This window comes from Strix uralensis, chromosome 4, assembly GCF_047716275.1.
Source record: "Strix uralensis isolate ZFMK-TIS-50842 chromosome 4, bStrUra1, whole genome shotgun sequence".
In the NCBI taxonomy this organism is placed as follows: domain Eukaryota; kingdom Metazoa; phylum Chordata; class Aves; order Strigiformes; family Strigidae; genus Strix; species Strix uralensis.
In genome coordinates this window covers 4,609,766-4,633,661 of record NC_133975.1, presented here as the reverse complement: position 1 = coordinate 4,633,661, position 23,896 = coordinate 4,609,766, and the positions used below count along the sequence as shown (strand labels likewise).

General features: G+C 36.4%; 1 protein-coding gene across 3 annotated transcripts in view; it reads right to left on the bottom strand.

Annotated features, from left to right (window-relative positions):
- The window catches only part of CTNNA2 (catenin alpha 2), a 524,441-nt gene that overhangs the window by 368,806 nt on the left and 131,739 nt on the right, over window positions 1-23,896 (bottom strand). For all 3 annotated transcript variants that reach the window (XM_074865479.1, XM_074865476.1, XM_074865477.1), the window contains exons 4-6: window positions 21,932-22,098; window positions 17,738-17,857; window positions 15,495-15,761 (exon numbers count right to left, since the gene is read on the bottom strand). In XM_074865479.1, the coding sequence (XP_074721580.1) occupies window positions 15,495-15,761; window positions 17,738-17,857; window positions 21,932-22,098 (554 nt within the window). The remainder of the gene's footprint in view (window positions 1-15,494; window positions 15,762-17,737; window positions 17,858-21,931; window positions 22,099-23,896) is intronic.

Here is a 23,896-nt window from a genome sequence, read left to right as displayed (position 1 = left end):
ACAAAATCAGATTCAGCACACATCTTCACCACACAGGCAGCCTCATTGAGGGCTGCAATTTTCTTCACACAAGCCTTAAGCTTAACAAATACTCCAATCTACACTATTTTTAACTTAAGAAGTACTACAATCTGCATTATCTTATTATTTTCCTTAAGCTTAACAAATACTCCAATCTATATTATTTTTAACTTAACAAGTACTACAATCTACATTAGTTTATTATTTTCCTTAAGCTTAACAAATACTACAATCTGCATTTATTGTTTTCCTTAAACTTACCAAATATTACAATCTCCATTATTTTTAACTTAACAAATACTACAATCTGCATTTACACAAAGCCAATGCTTGTTGACCATGTGGTGTATCCTGGAGAATTCCCCCTTCTTTGATTTTAAATCAAGGTCTTTAGTATACAAATTAGTAATTTTGGAATAGACAAGGGACCCTGCACCACGGTATCAGGCTGGGAGCTTCTTTACTGTATTTACTTGAAAAATATGGACTTGTCTTCCTCCGATCCACTTGTGTTGGTGGGATACATTCTTCTGGACTCCCTCGATCTGTCTCTTCCCCTGTTTTCTTTTTTCTGTTTGAATGTCTTCAACAGGACCTTTTTCCTCAAGCCATTCTTTAATCTTTCTCACCATGTCCATATCCCCTTGTGCCAAGGCTTCTGGCCTCACTTTTACCCACGGATCATCCCCAGCTAAGGGAGGACACAGGCCAGGTTCTCTTTTAGTGTTTACAGTGTCAGGGTCTAAAGGATTATCACAGTCAAAAGACCCAGCATATAAAGCTTGGTGCAGGGGTTCAGAACATGTGTCCTCGCCCTCTGTGTCCTCATCCTCTGTCTTAACAGACTGGCCGCGTTCCTTATGTTGACTTTTCATTATCTCAAAAAGAGTTCTCCATGTCAGTAAGAGTTCTGTCACAACCTGATTCCCTCGTGTTGCACAGTCCCATGATCTTATTCCTGCTTTATCCCGTATCAGACTAGTGAATATAGTAACCGCAACTGCTACCCACTTTAGAATTCTCTTCAAGGCATGCAAGTTAATATGCACCTTATATTTTTCTTCCGAGGGTATTGACCTACCCATCACTTCCCCACAGCTCACCTTGCTCACACTGCAATGGTGATTGATGCTGGCTCCTGCTTCCTTTCAGCAGCTCTTAAGTTCTGTGGGGTTTGCCACTGGAGTGATCTAAGCTGATCACACTTATCGCCGCCTCACACAGGGCACCATTTGTGGCAACTGAGGCACAGACTCTCCATTGAAGTGCAGATGGAAAATCCTTTATTATTAAAATGGTACGTATTTATGCCCTCGCTACCTTAGCTCTTACTTCATAATAAACAAATCAGCAGCTAGACACTCATCAACCCTCTCTTCTACAAACAGCTCCATCCACCTTAGCACCGCCTTGCAGTCTCTTATCTCTCTTCCAAGGGCTGTTTCTCCTCTAAACCTTCCTGCTTCTCTGGGCCTGTGCAGAGCAGAGCTGATGCTTCTCCAAGTCAGCACAGGACAGAGCTCCTGCCTGGCTCACCAAGCAGAGTTCTCTCGAGCAGAGCTCTCCACCTTCGCCGAGCTCCCCAAACTGAGCTCTCCGGCTGAGCTCTCTAACTGAGCTGACCAGGTGATGTCAATTTGGCTTTTAAGTACTGAATTGCCCACAGCTGTGCAGAACTGACACTCCCACAGGTGCAAGTTATTTACGATGGAAGAGAGAGTGGGATATTCTCTGTTAACTAATCCCTTCATTTTGATTATCTTTATTAGTAGACTACACTGCTGATATGTCACAAGATTATCTCAGGACTAAATGGAAAAAAAAAAAAAAGAGGAAATTGTCATTAACACTGCAAGAAAACCATTATTAGATAAACACACTTAGACAAAAACATGAAATATCTCTGATTCCCATTCCCAGCCTTTTCCTAAAGGCTTTCACAAGCTTTTTTTGTTTGTTTTTAAATCAGGAAAAAGTGCTGGATTACTTAACTAGAAGGAGAGCACTACAGGAAGACAGTCTAAAAATATCTTTAATTTGTCAAACAGCCTCCCAGTTAGCAAAATATCTTTATTTCACTACAAGAAAATTTGATTGTCAAAGACAGTTTTCCATTAAAAACATTTTAATTCTTAAATTATGATCACTACTAAACAATTGTGTACTTATATATTAAATTTATTACCAAATATTAAATAGGGCTAAACAACATAGATTCTACCCCTATGAGTGTAGAACCTGAGGTAATATTATGAGGTTTGAGTCACTGCTAGATTATATTCTGACTTGCTTTTCTCCTTTTGTCTTTCCAGGTAACAAATGCAAAAGCAATAATCACCTGCTCCCACTTACACGCACATTAGCAGCACCATATAAATTCAGTAAGCTTTTGCTGCAATCATGCAAAAAAGTTTCATAATTGCATATTGTCTAAAAATGCTCTGTAAACCCTGCACTTCTGAGTTTTAAAATAAATCATGAAATATGAATGAGGCAGATCTGAAAAAGTTAAAAGTATTGTTCTCTAATAATCAAACCTATTTTATAGTACATCAGGTTATTGTTAACGAACCATTTTAATTTTCACAATATTTTGATAACTTTATGATTAGTCTATTTTCTTTAATATCCAAGAGCAATCAACAAGCGCAAGCCAAATGACAGTTAATTTGAAAAAATTACACTACAGTGTATTAAAATGTAAATCAAGATTTAGGGACATGATACATAACTAACATCTCCATTTAATGTCAATAATTGTATCTGTTTATTGCTAGTCAGAACATGCTTAAATGAACTTATTCTAGGCTAAATTCTGATTCCAAGTGAATAGGCTTTCTTTAATTCAGCAGGACAAGGTTTTTACAAAAGATCTGCTTATTTCTCAATAAAGCTTCCAATTAACTCTACACACAAAAAACACAACTCTCATTACTATACAGAGAAAGAGGATCAAGCCTTCTGGAATCTATAACTTAACTGAACACATAGCAGTTAAATAGTAATAAACATAAGGATGTCAGGAAATTTATGAAGATTCATTGTTTAATAAAAGGAACAGAAGAATTTTAACCAGATAGCATATTTTTCCAGCTCCAGGAACTGCTGACTTAGCAGAAATAAATACAGCATTACCCAGAATGTGAAATAATGTCTCATATGTATCTTCTAGGGTCTGTGTTTCACAGCAGTAAGCAGAGCAGTTTTACAAGCATCTAAATTAGAAATGACTTCTCTAAGAGTTCAGCTTATACATATTTATGTAGCTGTGCTTTTCAGTCAAACGGTAATACTTAAAGAATAGAGTTCACCAACACATTTTTCTTCATAAGCATTGGGATTTTCAGAAATCAACTATATAAATTCATCTTCACAACAGCATATTTAATTCAGTAGTAGCAAGACTGAAATTTCACGAAATTAACTATCTTAGCAATTTATGCCATTAGTAAGAAGTTACAAAAAAAAATAGCTGCATGTTTCCAATTATTTTCAGTGTTTTGTTATTCAAATCTTGTGTTTTTTTCAATGACCATAAAAATGGTCATTAACAAAGACAGGAAGCACTTTTTACTAGATACGAGAGGATTTCCAATAGCCAACATCCATTCTACTGGTAGCAAACATCTTTCTCAATCCATAGACTTGATCAAAGCAATATCCATACAGCATTATTGCAATTTTCATGTTCCAGTTATACCAATATAACCAGTTCTTCAGAAATGCCCTACTTTTCCTCCTCTTCCTTATAGCCACGGTGTAAGGTTCTCTACCTACACAGCAAATTTCAAACTTTGACTCTTACACCTCTCAGTGAGTTACGAATCACATTTTTCTTCTTAGAGGTTTCTGAAGACCCTGCATTCAGTCTTCTATGAGATCCAAGGACATACCAAGAATATTTCCTGGAATATTTCCAACCTTTTCAAGCCTTCAACGTGCAGATCAAATATCTCCAATATCTCTGATCACTGAAACCCAATTCAGTATTTTCACAAGTATTTATGTCATACTCCATGAATAAATTTAGGAAATTCTGTACAGGCCACATGCAAATACCATTTACATTTTAAATAATAAAGTGTGTATCATTCAGGGTGTATAATTAATTCAAGCCAGCTTTCCTCAATGTAAAACTTAGAAAAGGAGTATATTTGTGGGTTTTTTTTCTAAATGAGATCTTTATGAACATCAAACCTTAGCTCATGAAGAGTAAAAGCCACTGATATGCACTTAGCAATTTTTCATCCATATCCCACAAAACTTTTTGTTTATAATTAATTTCTGGGCTTAAGAAGTCAGTTAAATATTTGTTTTGGATATTCTGTTAATGACAATTCAGAATCACAGAATAATATAGATTGGAATGGACTTCTCGAGGTTAATTGCTTTGAACACTTCCTTAAAGCAGAGTCAACTTTGACATTAGGCCAGGTTGCTCAACGCTTTGTCCAGTCAAGATGAAACCTCCATCCTTGGAGATTTTTCAAATCTCTCTGCTCCCTCTTTCAGTTCTTGTTGTGGGTTTTTTCTTTGTTTGTTTGTTTTTTTTATTGTCTCCCCAATATCCAAACAGAGTTTTCCTTCAGTCAGCTTGTGCCAGTTGCCTCTCATCCCGATACCATGAACCTCAAAGTAGACTCTAGCTCCATTTTCTCTACACCATCCTACTAGGCAGTTGAAGACACCAACAAGATCCGTCCTCAAAGCCTCTTACTCTGCCATCCAGAATATTCCCAGCTGTGCCAGCCCCCCCCCGATTTGTCATGTCCTGCAGCCCCCTCATGGTCTTGTGGTCTCTGCTGGATCTGTTTAAGTACGTCAGTCTTCTTTGCACTAGGAAGCCTTACACTGGATCTGGAAAGCCTGATGCAGTTTCATACGTGCCAAATAAAGGGGTAAAAATCACTCTGCTTGACCTACTGCCTACACTCGTACTAATGTAGCCTCGTAGGTGTCTGACCTGCATGGCTGTAGGGCTGCACTGTTGACTCAGGTTGAACTGGCTGTCCACCAGGATCATTAAATGCCTTTTTTTTTTGCCCCACTGCTTTCTTAACCCTAGCATCACATAAAATGACCAGAACTAACTTCTGGGCCTCTCTTAATTCACTTTTAAAACAGGAAATACTGCTCGGAAAGAAAGCCTTAGAGATTCTAAGGAAAGAAACGGAATAAGTACTCTTTGTTTAAAATATAATAAATAACGATGTAGTTACTTTCTGATGGGTGGTTATAAATAAATATTTTAGATACTTATTTTAAACTCTAAGAATTTCTCAAATATCTCACAAGGACAACAGGCTTTTGAGCTTTGGATAAAAGGGAACGGGGATGAGAACCTGCTACATGACAGCTCTTGACATTCAGTACCAAGAGACACACTATTTTTTGTTTCTGGAAGGTTTAACTCCTTTTTGAAGAAAGCTTAGTATCTAAATGCAACTTCAGACTATGTTATTGGCACATACAAAGTTCTTACACATATATTAGTATTATGTCAACAAGGAAATGTCTTCTTGGAAGGAAGAAAAAAATAGTTGCAGGAAACCTGGCTAAACAAATTCCTTCGAAAGTCTCAAGTTCCCATCACTTCTTGATAACCAGTTAATGAACAATGAATGTAAATGAATTGGAACATTTTACATTTCTTATTAGTTAACTAATGTTAAAGACATAAATCAAGGCCTGACACCATAATTCAGGGTTTAGAAATAAGTGTTTCAAGCCTCTTTACATCTGCAGACAGATTAGTGTAAGCTGTATCTTTGCTATGAACGTACATAATTTTTGGCTTCAGCTGCTGAAACAAAGTCAAAGAAAATTAATTTAAATATAATTGGAGATTTATTTGAAAGCTGTTAAACTTGTGATAATATCTTCTTTAAGCATATTATAGATAACTTTTTTCTCTTGTACTCTCCATTTAAAAAAAATATATATAAAGATGTGTTTATAGAGTAGTTGCAATGTTTTCATAAAGAATAAAAACTTTCAGAAAATAGACCCCTTCATACTATTTAGTACTAGAAGCCATCTTTATCTTGTTCAAACAGGAATAAACTGTCATGAACACTAATAAACTATAGGGCATCACTTCTGAAATTTAAAGTATCAGACAAATTATTCACACTTCAACTAAAAATACTGAAAACAGCCACATACCCTACATAAATGCATTTTATTATCAGAGAGTACATAAACATTGAAGCTTGTTGAAATTTATCCGGACTAGATCTTTTTCAATAATTCCAAAAAAACAGGTTTTATTAGAAATATAAAGTAAACCAAAACAGTAAATCAAATTAATCTTTTAAAACAATTTTACAACTCAAAAAAACTACGATTACCGTATCATTGTCAGCGTTTTCCAAATTAAGCATGTGCTCTTGCAAAATCTTGTTATGTGCATTGCCTAATTGTTCATGAAAAATCTGCTCATCTTCTGGTTTCTGCAAGTAGAGAGTCTTAAGGAAATTTCAGCAGCAGCTTCAGAAGCACAACTTTGTTTACTTTTTAAACCATAAGTAATGTTAATGACTGGGAGGCTGGAGAGATGGAAGAAGTTCCAGTTGTGAAAAAGCTGAAAATCAGCCAACATAAAATTAATTCTTAAATCAATGGATAGATTCATAAACTTTGATAGTGCTCAGCATTTTGGCAAGCTTGGAAAAAAAAGTACATGGAAAGCATAATTTAATGAAACCACAGCACCTTAGAGCTGGTAACAAAAAGATTCTTAAATTATAGCTCTGCTATCACTCGCAATAAAATTGTGACAAATAACATTTTTGGACAGACACCCACTCAATTACCTCCTACACAACCTCTGACTGAGAGAACAAGAAGGAATTCAACTTTTCCTTATACTTCTTTAACTTTTCTATTGTGCAAAATGATGATGAGAGCAATGATGCCCTGTGTCGGATTCTTTATACAATTTATTGTGCTCTGTTCTTCAAAACACACAAACCCCCCGATTAAACAAAAGTTATTTCCTCTTGTAATGGAGTAAAAGTGAATTTTAAAAGAAATTATCAAATCATATAAAAGAAGTTCAGTATCAACCTGTTCTGTTCTAATGGGCAACAACCTTATCTGAGAAAAGGAACATTTTAAAAGCACTGATTAGAAAAAAAAAAAAAAAAATTATACACACACACAAAACCCAAACCAAAACTGAAAAAAACCCAACCAGCAACTCATGCTCTTCTGTAGGGCTGTGGAAGGAAGGAAAGTTGAATTGACTTTTCAGACTCATATTCTCAAAGACGGGAAAAGCATCTTTGAGGGTATAATAATACAGTTGTGAATCTAATATGAGATGCTATCAAAAAAAAAAAAAAAACAAAAACAAATGTAAAGTTTGAAAAGTATTCATACAAGACAATGTAGAAACATAAAACTGATAAAGCAGCTGCTGCAATGCTACCACTGCCTAGCTGGGGCTCTGCAGGTGGAGGAATTATCCAGATAGAACAGAAATATTGTTCAATTAAGAGACTTCCATAAAGCACAGTTTTACAAAAATTTACATCTAAGACAATCCCAGTGAACTCAAGTGATACATTATGTACCAGGGTAAGCAGCACAGCACAGTAGAAGAGACAATTCGAATTTAGGGCTTTGTGGGTCCTTTATTGACTCTTGTACTACAAGGTTGGACCAGATGATGTTTCAGGTCCCTTCCAACCTGATATTCTATGATTCTATAAATCTGCTGTGTGACCCTGGACAAATGATACCTTCTTTCCTCTATTTCTCTTTTTACACGTTATTAATTCATCTATTTAGAATGTAAAACCTTCAGGGTAGAGAACATTTCCTAACATGCTTCTCAGTGATTCAGCACAATGAAAATACAATTTTTGAGGCAAACGCCACTGCAAAGTGAACAATACGTCAGAAGAAAACCACAGTGACAAATGCATCTAAAATATCAAATTGATAGATATCTTAGATAAATAATGTCACAACCACAAGACCGTGTGAAAAACTGCCTTTGTGTAAAAAGAAGCACATAATATACTGAGGGAGCCAGTTCTTCAGAACAACTTGGGAGATAAGACTGTATAAATAAGAGTGTTCCATGTATTCCTTTGTCAGAAGTGCCTGCACTACTGTGAAAACAAACGCAGCGTGCTCAGAGGTTTGGTTTACGTACATATGTCAGTGTCCCCCGAAGCGCTAACAAGGCTATTTAGTTCCTGTTTAGCAATAAATCAAATGTTTCTATCCATCACTATGCTGCGTTTCACAGACACACCATACAGCTATAATTTGAAGAAAACAGTGTGACAGTACAATGCCACACTGCAGGTTTCGATGAGCTGGTTTGATGTTTTAGAAGAACAGAGAACTAATTCAGAGAAATAAGTGAAGATCTTTCCTTCTGGAATAGCAGGATGATTAAATTCATAGTAGTTTGATGAATATCACACTCAGGTAGAAGCACACAGCCAAGAACAGATGGAGGAGCAACAGCCCCTACCTCCACAGCCCCCAGCAGTCCTCTCCTGACTCTGTTCTCTCACTGTAAATGGAGATGTTGTTTCCCTGAAGTACTGGTGGTGTTGATTTATCACATACGTGAGCTATAGAAGCATCTCAGAGGTGCTAAATAAGCATACTCAAAACAGTACCAGTCGTAGTCTAAGTGATTAGTGTCATTTTTGAGCTATTATATGTAACCTGACAAAATGTGAATGCTTTTGATTTAACAGTTCAGTTATTCATACTTATTATTAAGGATTAAATCATCAACATGTAATAAATTGAGTAATAATGAAATAGTAATGTTACAAACCCCATATTTCTTTATAGCAATTTCGATTAGGTCTTTTTAAAGTATGCTTCCTTGTGTGTTTCTTCTATCTCTAACAAATTTGTTTGGATGAGGATTCACTAAAAAAAACTTCTTTCCATATAAACTGGTTACTGTCCTACTACAAACAGGTAAATGTATTGACAAGGAAACACACAGAGCACTTGGCGTGTTGGCATTCCACTTTTCTTACCACCAAATGAAGTGGTAGCCATGTGGGATGCTTAAACTTACAAATAGTATTTTTGATATTTAAATCTTTCCACAATACTAATTTACTAAACAGGAGCATTTTAGGGGGGGGAAATAAATAAATAAATAAATAAATAAAAAAAAATAAATCATCACGAAACCCACTAGATGGTGCTCTAACACAGAAAATACAGATCAGCAGCACCATTCTCACTGCTAAAGGTGAATGAATCTAACATCCTAACTACTAGTAAGCAAGGGTGCTTCCCTTTACAGAGGCCACATTGCTGCTACTTATTTTATACCAAAATTTTGTCATTTCCAGTGCTGTCCCTTGTATTCTGGAGCTGATATTTCCATAACAATATATATATTCCCACACATACACAAGCACAGATAAAACATTAACCATAATATGTTATAAACCCAACTACTAAGATTAAAAATAGAATGAACTTCTGAAATGGGCGATTAAAACAATTTATAATCATAGAATCACAGACTGGTTTGGGTTGGAAGGGACCTTAAAGATCATCTGGTTCCACCCCCCCTGCCACGGGCAGGGACGCCTTCCACTAGCCCAGGTTGCCCAAAGCCCCGTCCAACCTGGCCTTGAACCCTTCCAGGGAGGGGGCAGCCACAGCTTCTCTGGGCAACCTGTGCCAGGGCCTCACCACCCTCATCGTGAAATATTTCTTCCTTATATTTAGCCTGAATTCACCCTCGATCTAAACTCAGTTTTAGTTTCTTGCTGCTAAATTACTCCTGTTGTGCAAGGAAAATTCTGAGGAAAAAAAAAAAAAAACAAAAACCAAAACCACAACAAAAGTAGCACACAGAAGGGGTGGTTGTGCACAGGAAAGTGCAACAATAACATGGGAGAAAAAGCTTGTTCAGCCCCTTAGCATCATCAGGACCCTGAGAATTTACCCTGCTTATTTCCCTCTTGAAAGGTCAGTTCAGCATCCTCAAACACATTTTTATAGTATACCTAAAAACTTTACTATAAAATACAATGTTGTGCTGCGGTTCATTATTTTCTTAATACTCAAAGGATGAGCAGTTTCTGATTTTTCCCCAGTCAGGGGGGTGCAGCCCTACTGCCTTCACACATGAAATGATGGACAGCATTCGGGTTTAAAAGCCACTTCAGCTGCACCTTAAGGGGAAAAAAATGCTGCATTTCATTCAAAGTCATATACGAAGTTATCTGAATTTGCAACACACTTTCTCTAGTTCACACTAACATAGGCATTCCTATTTAAATTCAGTATATAACTGTTACTATACAGAAATAGCCATTTGTCTGTGCTTCCCTAGACATTAGAGCTCAACAACTCTAGTTTCAAATTGCTATGTGCAGTGATATTTTTGCAACTGTTTCTTTGCAACTGTTTCATCACAGGTGATTCTGTGATTTTGATACTGAAACAAGCACGTTTCAATTCTTATTTTGAAGCTCGCGTTTTGTTCTTTTATCTCTAGCATCACAAATCACTTCTCAGAAGAACGTATTCACAAGTAAGTTGAGATTCCATAAATATTCTGTGAAATCCATTCTCAGACTGCATTTCTAGTACAGTTATTTGTTCAAAAAGCAACATTTTAAAGGTAATCACTTAATGATACAGCATCTCTTCTGTCTGCTACCATTATGTCAAATTTTGACTGCTCTTAATTTTATTACCAAAAAGAGTGGCCTTTGCTATTGTGGTACACAAGTACTTTGTCTTTTCAGTTTTTATGTAATTTTTTTTCCCCTTATTACATGCTTATTAGATCTTACACTCCATTTAAGGAGCACTGCATTCACTAGCCCTGCAAAATATTCTCAAAGGATTATTAATATCTTCAAGAAATATGTTATGAGAATCCATTTATTAAGTATGAACTTCATTTTACAGCCTGGAGGACAGTGACCAGAGTCATCAGACACTTTTTTCCCTCATAAAATATAGTCTTCTCTCAAATGGTAGACTTGCACTTTTCAAAAAGATTGAGTAACTCTGCCTGGAATTTTTCTGTTCAAAGGCTTCCCATAACCAAAAATGGTACATTTTCAGTACCTGTCCCAAACACAGAAATATCTCATGTACCAAAACTAATTTTAACCACCTCTTTCAGTTCTCAACCAGACCAATTTGGTTCATAAACCAAACAATTTTCATATTCATTCAAGACTCCATGCAGTTTTGAAACTGGAGAGTAAAGGGATGACACAGAGGCACAGATGTTCAAGATGCAACGTGGAACACCATTGCTGATAAACACCTTTAAAGACAGACGGATGGGTGCACACACACAGAAACAATAAATCACTGGAGTATTAAAATAGCATCAAGTATAGGGTGTTTCTGTTTGCATCAACATGTATGAAAAAGCAAAGACTATATATACATTTTAACAAATACAGTGTCATTTCATTCCATTGATAGATACAGAACTTGCCAATTTATTATATACACGCACACAAACAAAAATCTCAAAGAGAAAGTCAGCTAAGCAGATTCATCAGTTGTGATGTTTTCTTTCTGGAGCAATACAAAAAACAAGAGATACCTGCTTTTAGCATCACAGGAAAGCAGGGTTTTTTGTCCTTTTTTTCCTTTAGATATCTCTTCTCCCCCCTTTCTAAGTCACAGGCTTTATTAATTTATTTTAGCATTTACTCATAATTTATTGTAGACAATCTTAGTCTTGTTCCAAACACAGAAATAGGTCTACGCTACATGTGTAGTAAACATTTTTATATTTACAAAACTGTTACACCTACTCTCACAGTCCTGTACAAGAAGGTTACCTCACTTTTCATATCAAAATCTAAATCAAAATATTTAGAATTGTTTAAAATGTTAAGTATTTTAGGGTGCCCTGTTTGAAACCTGTTGAATTTGAATTTCTGCAGTGGTTAGCACTTCTACAGTGTTGTCAGCACATCCCACTGACACAGCTACTCTTCTAGAAACTAAGAAATCACAATCTCAATCCATATTCTGAAAGGAGGCACTCTCCCACTCATCAGAGATCCCCAGTGCCCTATAAATACTATTTTTGCCTGTCACTGCCCCTTCTCTGTCCCTTCATGCAGAACGTGTCCCCCACCTATCTGTCCACAGCCCTTGCTGTGGTAGACAGCCACTCTGCATCTCTTTACCCCATCACTTTATATCCACATACATTTTTACATCCACATCCCACAGATACTTTTACCTCTTTCCAGTTGCCAGCCCCACATTGGAGTGCAGATGCCATCTATCTTCACCTCAGCTTTCATCTAACACAGATTCCCTGGTCCTTCTCTTCACATTTCCTTGCATTTAATAATGTTACTATCTTTTTATCTACCTCCCCACTGCACTCCAGTTTGATGGGTAGGTCCTGTCTCTGGTACACATCATGATGGCTATGGGGAGAACACAGAGGTACGGGATGAATCACAACGCTCAACATGTGACAACACAGCAGTCCCTGGATAATCAGAATGTCTGAGACCTTACCAGACCAAAACTAAGACTTCCTGAGTGAAAACAGAATATTTTCAGAATTCACAATAAGTTCTTAACAAACATCTCTATGTAACTTGAATAAATTTGGGCAAGTGTCATGAGGAGAGGTAAAAGGTACATCCTTAATTGCAGTAAGAACCCAGAAATATTTAATGAGCACAAAATATATACCAAATTTTACTGATAAATTACTTTACTAATAAAACCAGGAGTATCTGGATTTACATGATCTAAAATTAAAGCAGGAACATTTAAGTTAAAGGACAAAATGGAGGCATTAAACACGCACTTTTGTAATCAGTCAACTTCAAACAGTACTTTAAAGCAGCAAATCTAAGAAGAAACAGATTCATGAACTCTACTCATTTCTACAGAAATTGTCTCTGAGAAGCAACAACTCTTTCTAAAACTTTGCTGCTAATAACTCACAGGTGACTTTATACCACAAGCCACCATTGTATAGAGTATGACAATTAACATGACACCTATTTAAACACAACAGCTGAAGTGCTTAAAATAGGTAAATAACTATTTGTATTTCTTGTGATGATATTTTGATTGAGAAAGTATTCAGATTATTTACACTGCAGTTATTTGAAACATTAGACATAGAATGCTGATCCTGAAATTTGAAATAACAAAGGCTGAGAAGTGTTAAATACTATGGAAAAAACTGTAAATTATCTGTAATATAGAATTATCTTGTCATATAATACAAGGTTTAGTATGCACTTCACACCAAATAGAATTAATCTCAATCAATATGTCTGATACTGTAAAATAAGTATACTGTAAAATTATTTTCACTAGAAAATATAAATTTCCTTTCCCTTGCTGAAGTAATATATAGCCAGCATAAAAATCAAACCTTTTTCTCTACCATCTTCTTACCCAACACAGTTTCACTAGTCTGGTAATTCTTCTTCCTCTCTTACTTGTAAAACATAAGGATAGATTCACAATCATCCCACCATGGCAGCTATAAATTTCAGCTTTCCCTGGAGTTTAGGAAATGTTGTCTCTGTTTCAAAATTAGGTGTGAATAAATCTCATTCAACAGCTAGGCAGTGAGGCAAAAAAGGAAATATGGTTGGAAAGCAGATAAAGTAATAGTTTCAATCTTTGTATCCTCAGTAAGTCAGAGGAGAAAGTTTTCATTTAGTTTCTTAGAGTTAGAAAGAGAAAATTCTCAAAAAAGGCTGTTTTTCCACACATAATTGTGAACAGAACACAGCAGTATGCATACACGTCTCACATACGCATTCATGATGCCTACAACATCTCATAAAGAAGAAAAGACTTTACCTGAGGAGAAAACGGTGAACAAATATTCTCACAAAGAGTCACGGGACAATGTCAGATGTCTCTCATAGTCTTCACTAAATTTACTTTCACTAAGCACAACGACTCTCTTTGCACTGAACATCAGCCTTTTACAGAGAGCAGCAGCATCATCAGTTTGGGACTGAGAAGTCACATGTTTTCTGTTACTGTTTGTCAAACCTCTGCTGTCCACAACATGCAAAGTCCCCCACAAAAGCCAGGGTACAATCAGATCAAACAGGGATATTATTTTCAGGTTCTTACCAATATGGGACCTGTGAGCTGAGAAGGCCCTGAAAACCACGCAGAATTCCTTACATCTTGACCCACAATAATTTTACAGAAAAAACACTAGGTCTAGAAATATAGATATTTTTAAAAAATGTTTAAAATGTCGGTACAGTCAATGCAGGCAGCACTGTTTCATTCACTTGAAAAGCGTGATGGAACTGGAGTCAACCTCTGGGTCCTGCAGTAGTTCTGAATGGTTTTACCCTCTTTGCTTGTCTCTTCCTACACCTGTCCACACATTTTCTGCAGTCATGTTTTCACCTCTAAGCCCACTTCCCCTTTGCTATTATTTGTATGCTCATTCTCTGCCTTTTTTCAATATCTTAGTCCTGGAGCTTCCCTTGATACTATAATAATTACCCTTTCTGCTATTGTCTCCAAAGTAGAGCCAACAACAGAGATCTATAGGTGCAGAAGACAATCCCACCCCAACACAACATGAGATGAACCACCTGCTCTACAGCTCCACTTTCAGCCCTAAATGCAGCAGGATTGGGTAACTCCTGACTGTGTGTGACAGATGCTTTTATTGTAACCTTGTGTATTAATCAAAGTGAAAAGGACACCATTCCCTAATAATAATTTAGACAAACCCTTACACAAAGTCAGAATGAAAGAGGAAAATATTTTCAGATACTGTCGGCAATTAAGTTCTTTTTTCACTTTCTAAAGAACAGTCGTCAAGTGTGAGATAGGGAAAAATCAAAAGACAGGACTGGCAATGAAATTAACAGTTAAACAACTAGCAGTTAAGAAAGCTGCTTAAGCATAAATGTAGCTATTGCTGGAATAGAGGCTACAGCACTTTGCCTGCAGATGAAGTGACTGGAATCAACTGTGTTTGAAGGACGCTTTTTCCATACCTTTGATTAACATAATTAATGACTCGAGTTGAATGTCAGTGTTTCCAGGGTGCTCAGCTCCATCACCATCTTTATTTTATTGTTTTGACTTCCTGACTTGCCAGACAAATGTGATTTTACCATCCAACAAATCACAGATCTTGGTCACAGAACTAAAATACCAGATTAATCAGACTTTGCATTATTTAGAGCTATGTAGCTAGATTTTTCAAGGACAATAGGGCAAGAGAGGACTTCTTTCTCTCTATCACAGCCACGGCCTATGAGCACAAATAACTCCTTATAATTCAAGTCCATTAGCAGCAAGCAACTGTTCCTCATTCAAAATAACACAAATCAATGTCAGCTCTGCAGTCTGAGGAAAGGGACCTGAATGGAAAGGGAAATTTGAGTCCTGTTCAAGACCCACTTGGTTAAAAGCACTGTAGATTTCATGGAGAAGCACTTCATTTTCCACACACTTCTGATACTTACATCAAATTCATTTAATGCAGCAGCAAGCTCTCCTATGCCAGTGTGCCCCTTGTTCTCATCAGTGGGTGAGGTGGCCTGGGCAGCATTGGAGATACCAGCAATTGCTTCTTGCACTTGCTTGAAGACATAGTCTCTGTTGGCCCGAGTGGCTGCAACGTCAGGGTGACGGAGAAATGCTTGGGATGCAGTATACAACATCGTGGCATTCTTCTTCAGGGCACCTCGAGCTGCAGCCATTTCGTCCCGGCAGTGAGGATCTTTCAGTTCCTATACAAAATATAGTTGCAAATGACAGTTTTCATGTTAGAATGTATTGCCTACAGCTTAAGTATCCATGCATAAATATTGTCCAGCGATTTTGCAGAAATGGAATCAAGGATAGAATCTACCATATATCACAAAAAGAAATCTCTCTCCTGCCCAAGAAAGTCCGTTCCTTCTGCGTATCTACAGCTATTACCATTCTGCTCACAATATCTTCTAAGCAAAGAGTCTACACGCTTCCCTTATTCAAAAAAGCTTGCAGAAAATTTATATACAACATTCAAAATTACTCTTATTGATTGACTGGATTCAGTCTGCTGATTCCATAAAGGCAATGTGAGTGCAGCGTATACCTATGTCCTTTATAAAATGATCATAAGGTAGACCTTTAAACAAATCAAATTAAAAATATTACATTGATGAATACATTTTTAGTTCTTAAAGACCTAATACATCCCTCATTATTTTCAGCCTTTCCTTCATATTTCACTCTATTCCTCATATCATGTAGTGTTTGTTTTAGTGACATACACTTTCGTTTCCCGTGACAACAAGCATCAGATACTGTATGTTACCAGAATGACACTGCATTATTGTAATTTAATCCATGAATTTATTTAATTATAGGATATATCACACTGTCCGTGAGAGCATTTCAAATATTAGGTAAATTAGTCCTAACAATATTCATAAGAAACAACAAAACATTATTACTTCCATTTTAAAACTGTGGGCAAAGAAGTGTGGAGAGCTGAATAGTTTACTTATGTTCACACATAGATCTATGGCAAAAATTAAAAAATAACTCAGATAATCTGTATTTAAAGTTCCTACCCATTGACTAATTTCATTCACACATGACTGACAGATAACAGTTTTCAGAGAGAACTAAGTTCCTAAAAACTTTATCAGGCTACGAAACAGAAGAAATGAAAGGAAAATGTACGAACATCTAAGTAGTAAATTCTAACGCTGTCAAGATTTTCCAGATATATAGGAAACCTTACTGACATTATTTAAATGCATCTTAAAAAGAAAATTTTTTAAAGTTTACCACTTAGATTTTCTGTTATCTTTTCATATCTCTAATAAGAACTTTAGAGACATATACCTTCATTAGCTTTCACATTTTTCTCTTTTTCCCATATTTGTAGTTATATTTCCACAAGGGAAGTGTCTGAACATATGGAATATTGTGACTAGATATTACATTTTTAATGTTTTTAATTTCAGTATAACTCTGAAAATGTTGTATTTCATAAAAAAAAATACAATAGTGATACAGAAGTAAATTGTGATTACTATAATGCAGAAAATAAAGAAACAGAAGGATAAGTATGGAAAGCCAGCTTTCTAAACCTGGTGTGCTGTGTTAGGCAAAGACTACACCCCTAAATGACTGGTGATATTCAAATACAGTCGAAGTTCAAGAGACCATATGTAACTCCAGTGACAGCACTGTCTCTTAAAAATAATAAATTTGAATAAATGTTATCTTGACTTTCTGGTCTTTTTTCCATCTGCCTTAGTAATGAATGCATTAAGTACTTTTTTGTTCTAAAGTATCTGAAAAGTAATGATGATAATTTTAAACACAAAGTAGATTTCTGTTCTTCCTGAATTTGAATTATACCAGACTACCAAAGAGCTTGTGCTTTACCACCTGTCAGAGTGACCTCAAAGCAGCACAGGTTAGAATTAAATGGGAATAATCATCAAATGAAAACTATCCTTAACCTCCTGAATCACCTGCCTTTTTACCCTTCATTCAGTTATTAATTGAAGCCACTTGGAAAACATTCTTAAAGAAATTGCAGTTTTGAAAAACTTCATCACATTCAAAGAAATCAATGTGATTGAATTATAGGCCATGACACAGCAATTACTTATTGTACATTTTAAACCAGACTTAGACATAAAATAGAAGATCTTTAGAATCAAGACTAACTTTCTCAACCCCTGCTTTAAAATGTACTTACCTGTTGTCGTCTAGCAGCTACGTAGTTCAGTTTTACCATCTCTTTTCCAAATTCTTTAAAGCGATTGGCTAAATCTTGCTCATTTGTGGCATTTTTCACTGCTTCTAGTGCTTCCTCTACCTAGAAAATAATATATCAACTGTGTTAGCATTTTAGTCCAGCTGCACTCTTTGACAAAGTCTGTAACTATTCTACCCAACACTCTCTATTATATGGACCCAATTTAGCTTTTACATCCATCACTGTGCAGTAGCTTTATGATAGTCCCACTAACTTTAATTAGGTTTCTTAATAGAGAAGCTGTCTGATTGTCATTCTGCATTACTTCCCATTTACTGTACTTTGATATCATGTAAAACTAATGTAAAAGGCATAACTATATTAATTTCCTCACTCACACTTATCAGATTGAACGTTTAATATCTGTGGATTTTAAAACAAAATAGATTAATATGTTCTTAATATGTGGTTCAGGCTTTATGGGAAAACAAAGGGAAGTTATTAATTCTGGACAAGAAATAACATTTAAAAAGGAAACTCAAACATACCATTAAGATTTAAATTTACCCTGATATATCCAAAACACCGTGTCTTTGTGAAATGAATCGAATAACAATAGATTCAACCCAGAATATATTTATTATTTCTTTTTCTTTTTTTCTCAGCTTTCCTTTTTCGGTTACTTTAAAACTGATAAAAGAATCTACCAAACATACATGCAGTTACTCAGTCATGCTGTAGCTAACGGGGAAATATATAAAACCCCAGTTACACCAACAAGTTAATCTTCCAAATCTATTGTGAAATTTTCCTTATGTATAGTAAGAAAAAAATATCTGAAGGGATAAAATGGTCTTTTCATACAATAAGGAAATTTTCCTGTGACTAGATAAAAATTCAAAGTTGTATTTCTCCCCCTCACAAGACAAAAATGCAATTCCAAGGAAAAGGATGGACAACTGAAGAGCTTCTATTCATCCTTCTTTCTAAAACCTATTGCTTCAATTCATGAGAATGTGCATGTGCATAAGCTTTCTACAACGATTTTTCCTCTCAGATAGAAATGGCTAATTCTGATGGGGACATGCTCCTAAGCAAGAGCAGAGGTTTGCAGCTTACCCTCCAAATGCCACTGGGAACCCATAAATTCCACTGTAGCTGGCATCTAATTAATTTAGAAAGGCCCAATTATGTGTAGAACCTGCCTTTTTATCATTTGTGTTGGTCTGTGTTTTCCTACCAGCAAGAGAGGATATTTTTATTTTAAGCTTTTCTACTTACTGCAGATTTACAAACGACAGGACAGTAGAGTAACAAACCCATACATTTCTATTGGAAAATGTGTAATGCATAGCTGTTATGTTGGAAATTTTAAAAGTCTGAGAGTTGCAAGCTACACCTTATTCAGAATCTGATTACCTCTTTTACTCTTAAAAAGAACAGCTGTTTTCAAAGCTGAACTATCTGCCTTGCCTTAACCATTAACAAAAATTACAAAAGCATCATTGTATTAACTAATTTGTTCTTGCAGGATTCCCAGCAATATATGAACATCTTTTTTTCAGATCAAGAAGCTTTTATATTAAACTACCTGAAACTTTCATCTTCAACATGTTTGCAATGCCAAGCACAGGCATGACAAACTGATAAACATTTTTGTAAGTCCTGCCAGCTTCCTATTAAATAAAATTGCTAGAGGATTTGTTATAGATTCCACTGGATAATCATATTTCAAAAGATATTGATCATAATCTATCCTGTCAGTCTGGGCTCAAGCCCATGAAATTTCAAAATGAGGAAACTGGTTATGAGAAGTATTTGAAAGTACATGAGCACAAACTCCTTTTTTATTATAATTTCTTTCACAAATTCAGGTTGGACCAAGTTCTCTAGCCTCAAAAAAACATGACTCTCCTCAACTGTACGGATGTGTTCCTCTGATTAACTAGCATATAATTAATTACAACAGACTCATAATTCTATATGTGCATGATTACATACTATATTAGTATATGCTACTTTATGAGTGTTACAGGAGCTTCACTGCATAAGTGCTATTACTAATTTTAGTAATGCAAAAGAAAACCCGAAAGAAATGACCAAGTGTCCTTCCGGAAAGAATCTGCATATATTCACTCTAAAACATTAATTAAAATGCACTATTTCCCAAGAAGTCTGAAGCGTAACTCACTCCTTTGACATGCTTTCAGTGAAAACTGATTACAGTACATTTCAGCATAAATCAGACTTCATAACTTTGACATGCAGAATGATTTAAGTTTATTAATTTTATGGTTAAGTTACACCAGTCTCCGAATGTTACCTCTGAGTTAATACAAGAGCTGTCCCTTCACCCATTTTGTAAAATATAGAGACTTTTGTTTCCTGGTAATTTAATTTTCATTCATCTAAAATTAGTTTGCACTATAAAATGCTAAGATAAAAATATTTACACTGTCAGAAACACCTCCCTTGAAGTGTTCAAGGCCAGGCTGGATGGGCTTTTGAGCAACCTGGTGTAGTAGAATGTGTCCCTGCCCATGGCAGGGGGGTTGGAACTAGGTGATCTTTAAGGTCCCTTCCAACCCAAACCATTCTGTGATTCCATCATATGAAATAAATTAAATAAATTACCCTTTTTAATCTGAAAAAAAAAAAAAATTAAGGTTTGTAAGTTGAACTTTGCTAAAAACAACCAGAGATGTGTGGCTTCTTGGAAACAGGATTCACAATAACATCTGATAAACGCACAGATTACAAATCACATTGCCATACACTGCCCTCGCAAGTCGAGGGTGTGAGCTGTGTAAGTAAATACACCCACTTACAGTATTGGACATCTGTGTTTTAAAAACCAGAGTACACTGCAGTAACAAAAGGAAGAAACCTCAGATGTGAGAACAATAATTATCATCACCTACGAAAGACCTTGAATCTGAATTTTAATCATAATGTTTAGAAAAACCTGTTGTTTATAATATTAAAGTGTTAAGTCTCACTAGTAAAGGATTCTTTGAATTACAGTTGCATGGAGCATTATAGTGGGGAAAAATTAAAAGCATATTCGAGAGAGACAATGCTTACACTGCACATAATCAGAGCCACATGCTGACAATTACGAGAGCAGCATTCTGTTCGTTAGAGCAGAGCTCACTAGAATCTGTGCGGAAAAATCTGCCTTTTTCATTATGAAAACTGTTTTCCAACTATTTAGTTTATCTGCACAGTTTGCAAGTTGCAGGGTTCTCATTGTTTTTTCCAGAATGTAATATTGTTGTACAGTTACAGTGTTAAAAAGACAAATAATTTAAAAAAAAAATCCTTTTTGGACAGTTATTAAAAACAAGTAACTCTTCATCTCGTCTGCTAAACTCACACATACACTCTGAAGGCTTAAAATATTCTGTATATGAGTTTCTGCAAAATTTAGTTTTGTTTTGGAGTTTTTTGTTTACTTGTTTATGCAATAAAAGTGAAATAGTCCAATCATTAGCAAAAAAAAAAAAAAATTATATTTCCCAGTTTCAACTACAGTCTTTTACTACTCCTGTACAAAAAACATTAACGGTGGCAGTCAAAGTGAGTACAAATCTACACCAAAATATCTGGCAATCTTTAATTCATCTTTATACTATTTTTCCTCTCTGATGGCTGATTAGACACTTGTACTATTGTTTCACTCCAAATTAAAGATTCAATCTTTTGGTACATCCAGAAATTGTGCAGAGCTAAAAAAAAAAAAAGTAGAACAACTGTAGTACCTAAACTCTGCCACAAGATAGCAATACTGTACAAGTACTGAGTTAATAAACCACAGAATCACAGAATCATCTAGGTTGGAAAGGGCCTTGAAGATCATCTAGTCCAACCGTTTAAACCACCCAGGTAACAGGCAAGGTGAGTTAAGTAAATGCATCTATTCAGTTCAGAGAGCTGCTTAACAACAGTAATAGTCCAGGCATTGAAGGTATCTGATAATTATTACTTTTAGTCTTCAAAAATTAATTTCTGAAAATTAGAAAATGAGTAAGACTAATGTAGAAATGTGTTATCTCCTGCTTCTCGTTCAGCACTTTAAGAAAAAACAGTGAAATAGAGTAAGAAATGTGAACAGTGACATCCATTACTGATCTGTTCCCTATTTTTCTACACAGAAAACATGTAAAAAGAATACAGAATAATAACAATGCATACAATTTTCAGATGTGATAGAAGCCTCATGACATCAGCCATATCAGCCAGGATGAGTAAGCGAGTGACAGCAGAAAGCAAGGCACGAGCAGCCCGCACCATGGTGCCCCGCTTCACCGAGGAGCATGGGTCATCAGCAAACTCCGAAGAGGCGATTCTCATTGTTTCTCCTAAAATTGGAAAGAAAAAAAAAAAAAAAAAGGTAATTAAAGGTAAGTTTTACACTTGTACTTTTTTTCCAGAAAGTATAAACAACTCACTAAATAAAGTAACTGCTGTTAGGAAAAAACTAATGGCTTAGTTACCAAATACTGAATTGTTCAGAATTTTTTTTAAAAACGTGTTGCAACTGCCTCAATACTCTCTGACTTTATTCCCAAACTGTTGTTCTTCTAGAGCAGTCAGCTGTAACAACTAAAAAGGGAACCAAAACACCAAGACAGACTGCTGAGTCCAACCAGCACAACACAAGAAAAACAGCAGCATGTATTCTAGAAATATAGAACTCACCTGTGCTGGTAGGGAGGATGGGACAGAGCACCCCAACAGTACCATCCTAGTTGCATCTCTCTACAATTCTGCCTTCAAACTACATCCTTCTCCTTCACTCCTGCTCCCAGTCTTTGCCTTCTTGCTCAGATACTTACTCTGCTCTCCTCCACCTGGATGAGCTATCACTCCTATTAAAGATTGGGTTTTTTCCCCCCAATCACAGAATCATTTAGATTGGAAAAGACCTAAATCATCACATCCAACCAATAACCTAGTACTTCCAAGTCCACCACTAAACCATGTCCCTAAGTGCCACATCTACATATCTTTTAAATACTCCCAGGGATGGTGACTCAACCCCTTCCCTGGGCAGCCTGTTCCAGTGCTTAACAACCTTTTCAGGGAAGAAATTTTTCCTAATATCCAGTCTAAACCTCCCCTGACACAACTTGAGGCCATTTCCTCTTGTCCTGTTACTTGTTACTTAGGGAAAAGAGACAGACACCCATCCTGCTACAACCTCCTTTCAGGGAGTTGTAGAGGGCCATGAGGTCTCCCCTCAGCCTCCTCTTCTCCAGACTAAACCCCCCCCCAGTTCCCTCAGCCGCTCCCCATCAGACCTGTGCTCCAGACCCTTCACCAGCTTCGTTGCCCTTCTTTGGACACCCTCCAGCACCTCAAGGTCTTTCTTGTAGTGAGGGGCCCAAAATTGAACCCAGTATTTGAGGTGCGGCCTCACCAGTGCTGAGTACAAGGGGACGATCCCTTCCCTAGTCCTGCTGGCCATGCTATTGCTGACACAAGCCAGGATGTTATTGGCCTTCTTGGCCACCTGGGCACACTGCTGGCTAATTGACAGACTCTGGCTGTCAACCAACACCCCCAGGTCCTTCTCCACCGGGGAGTTTTCAGGCCACTCTTCCCCAAGCCTGTAGTGTTGCGTGGTGTTGTTGTGACCCAAGTGCAGGACCCAGTGCTCAGCCTTACTGAATCTCATGATTCCCTTTGTGACCATCACTGCTACGATTTTACTGCCCAGTCTCCTCCACTCACTCTAACTATTCACCATCCCAAACTGCCCAGATATCCCTATTGCTGCCTCTCTGTGGATGAAGCAAAACACTCTCTTGTATAACAAATGAAACATGCTGATGCCTGGACACATTATTCCTGTTTAATTAAGCATCTTATTCAATGTGGTTCTTGGTAACTAAATCAAGATTTTTAAGGATGAACTTTACCATTACTTTTTTAGCAGATGGAAGTATTAAGAAAGAATAAACAGTACTTAATGCTCCCAGCACTGAAAGGGCTTGAGTTCTTTCTGTAAAGCTGAGATCTAATATCTTTCAGCTACTAAAGGAAATATTGCTTTTAAAGGAGTAAGACTAGAACTAGGTTGGAATACGGTAGCAAAAAGAGGACAGGGAGAAACTGAAGGAAATATCTGATTGGAAAGGGACTGCGCAATGCATT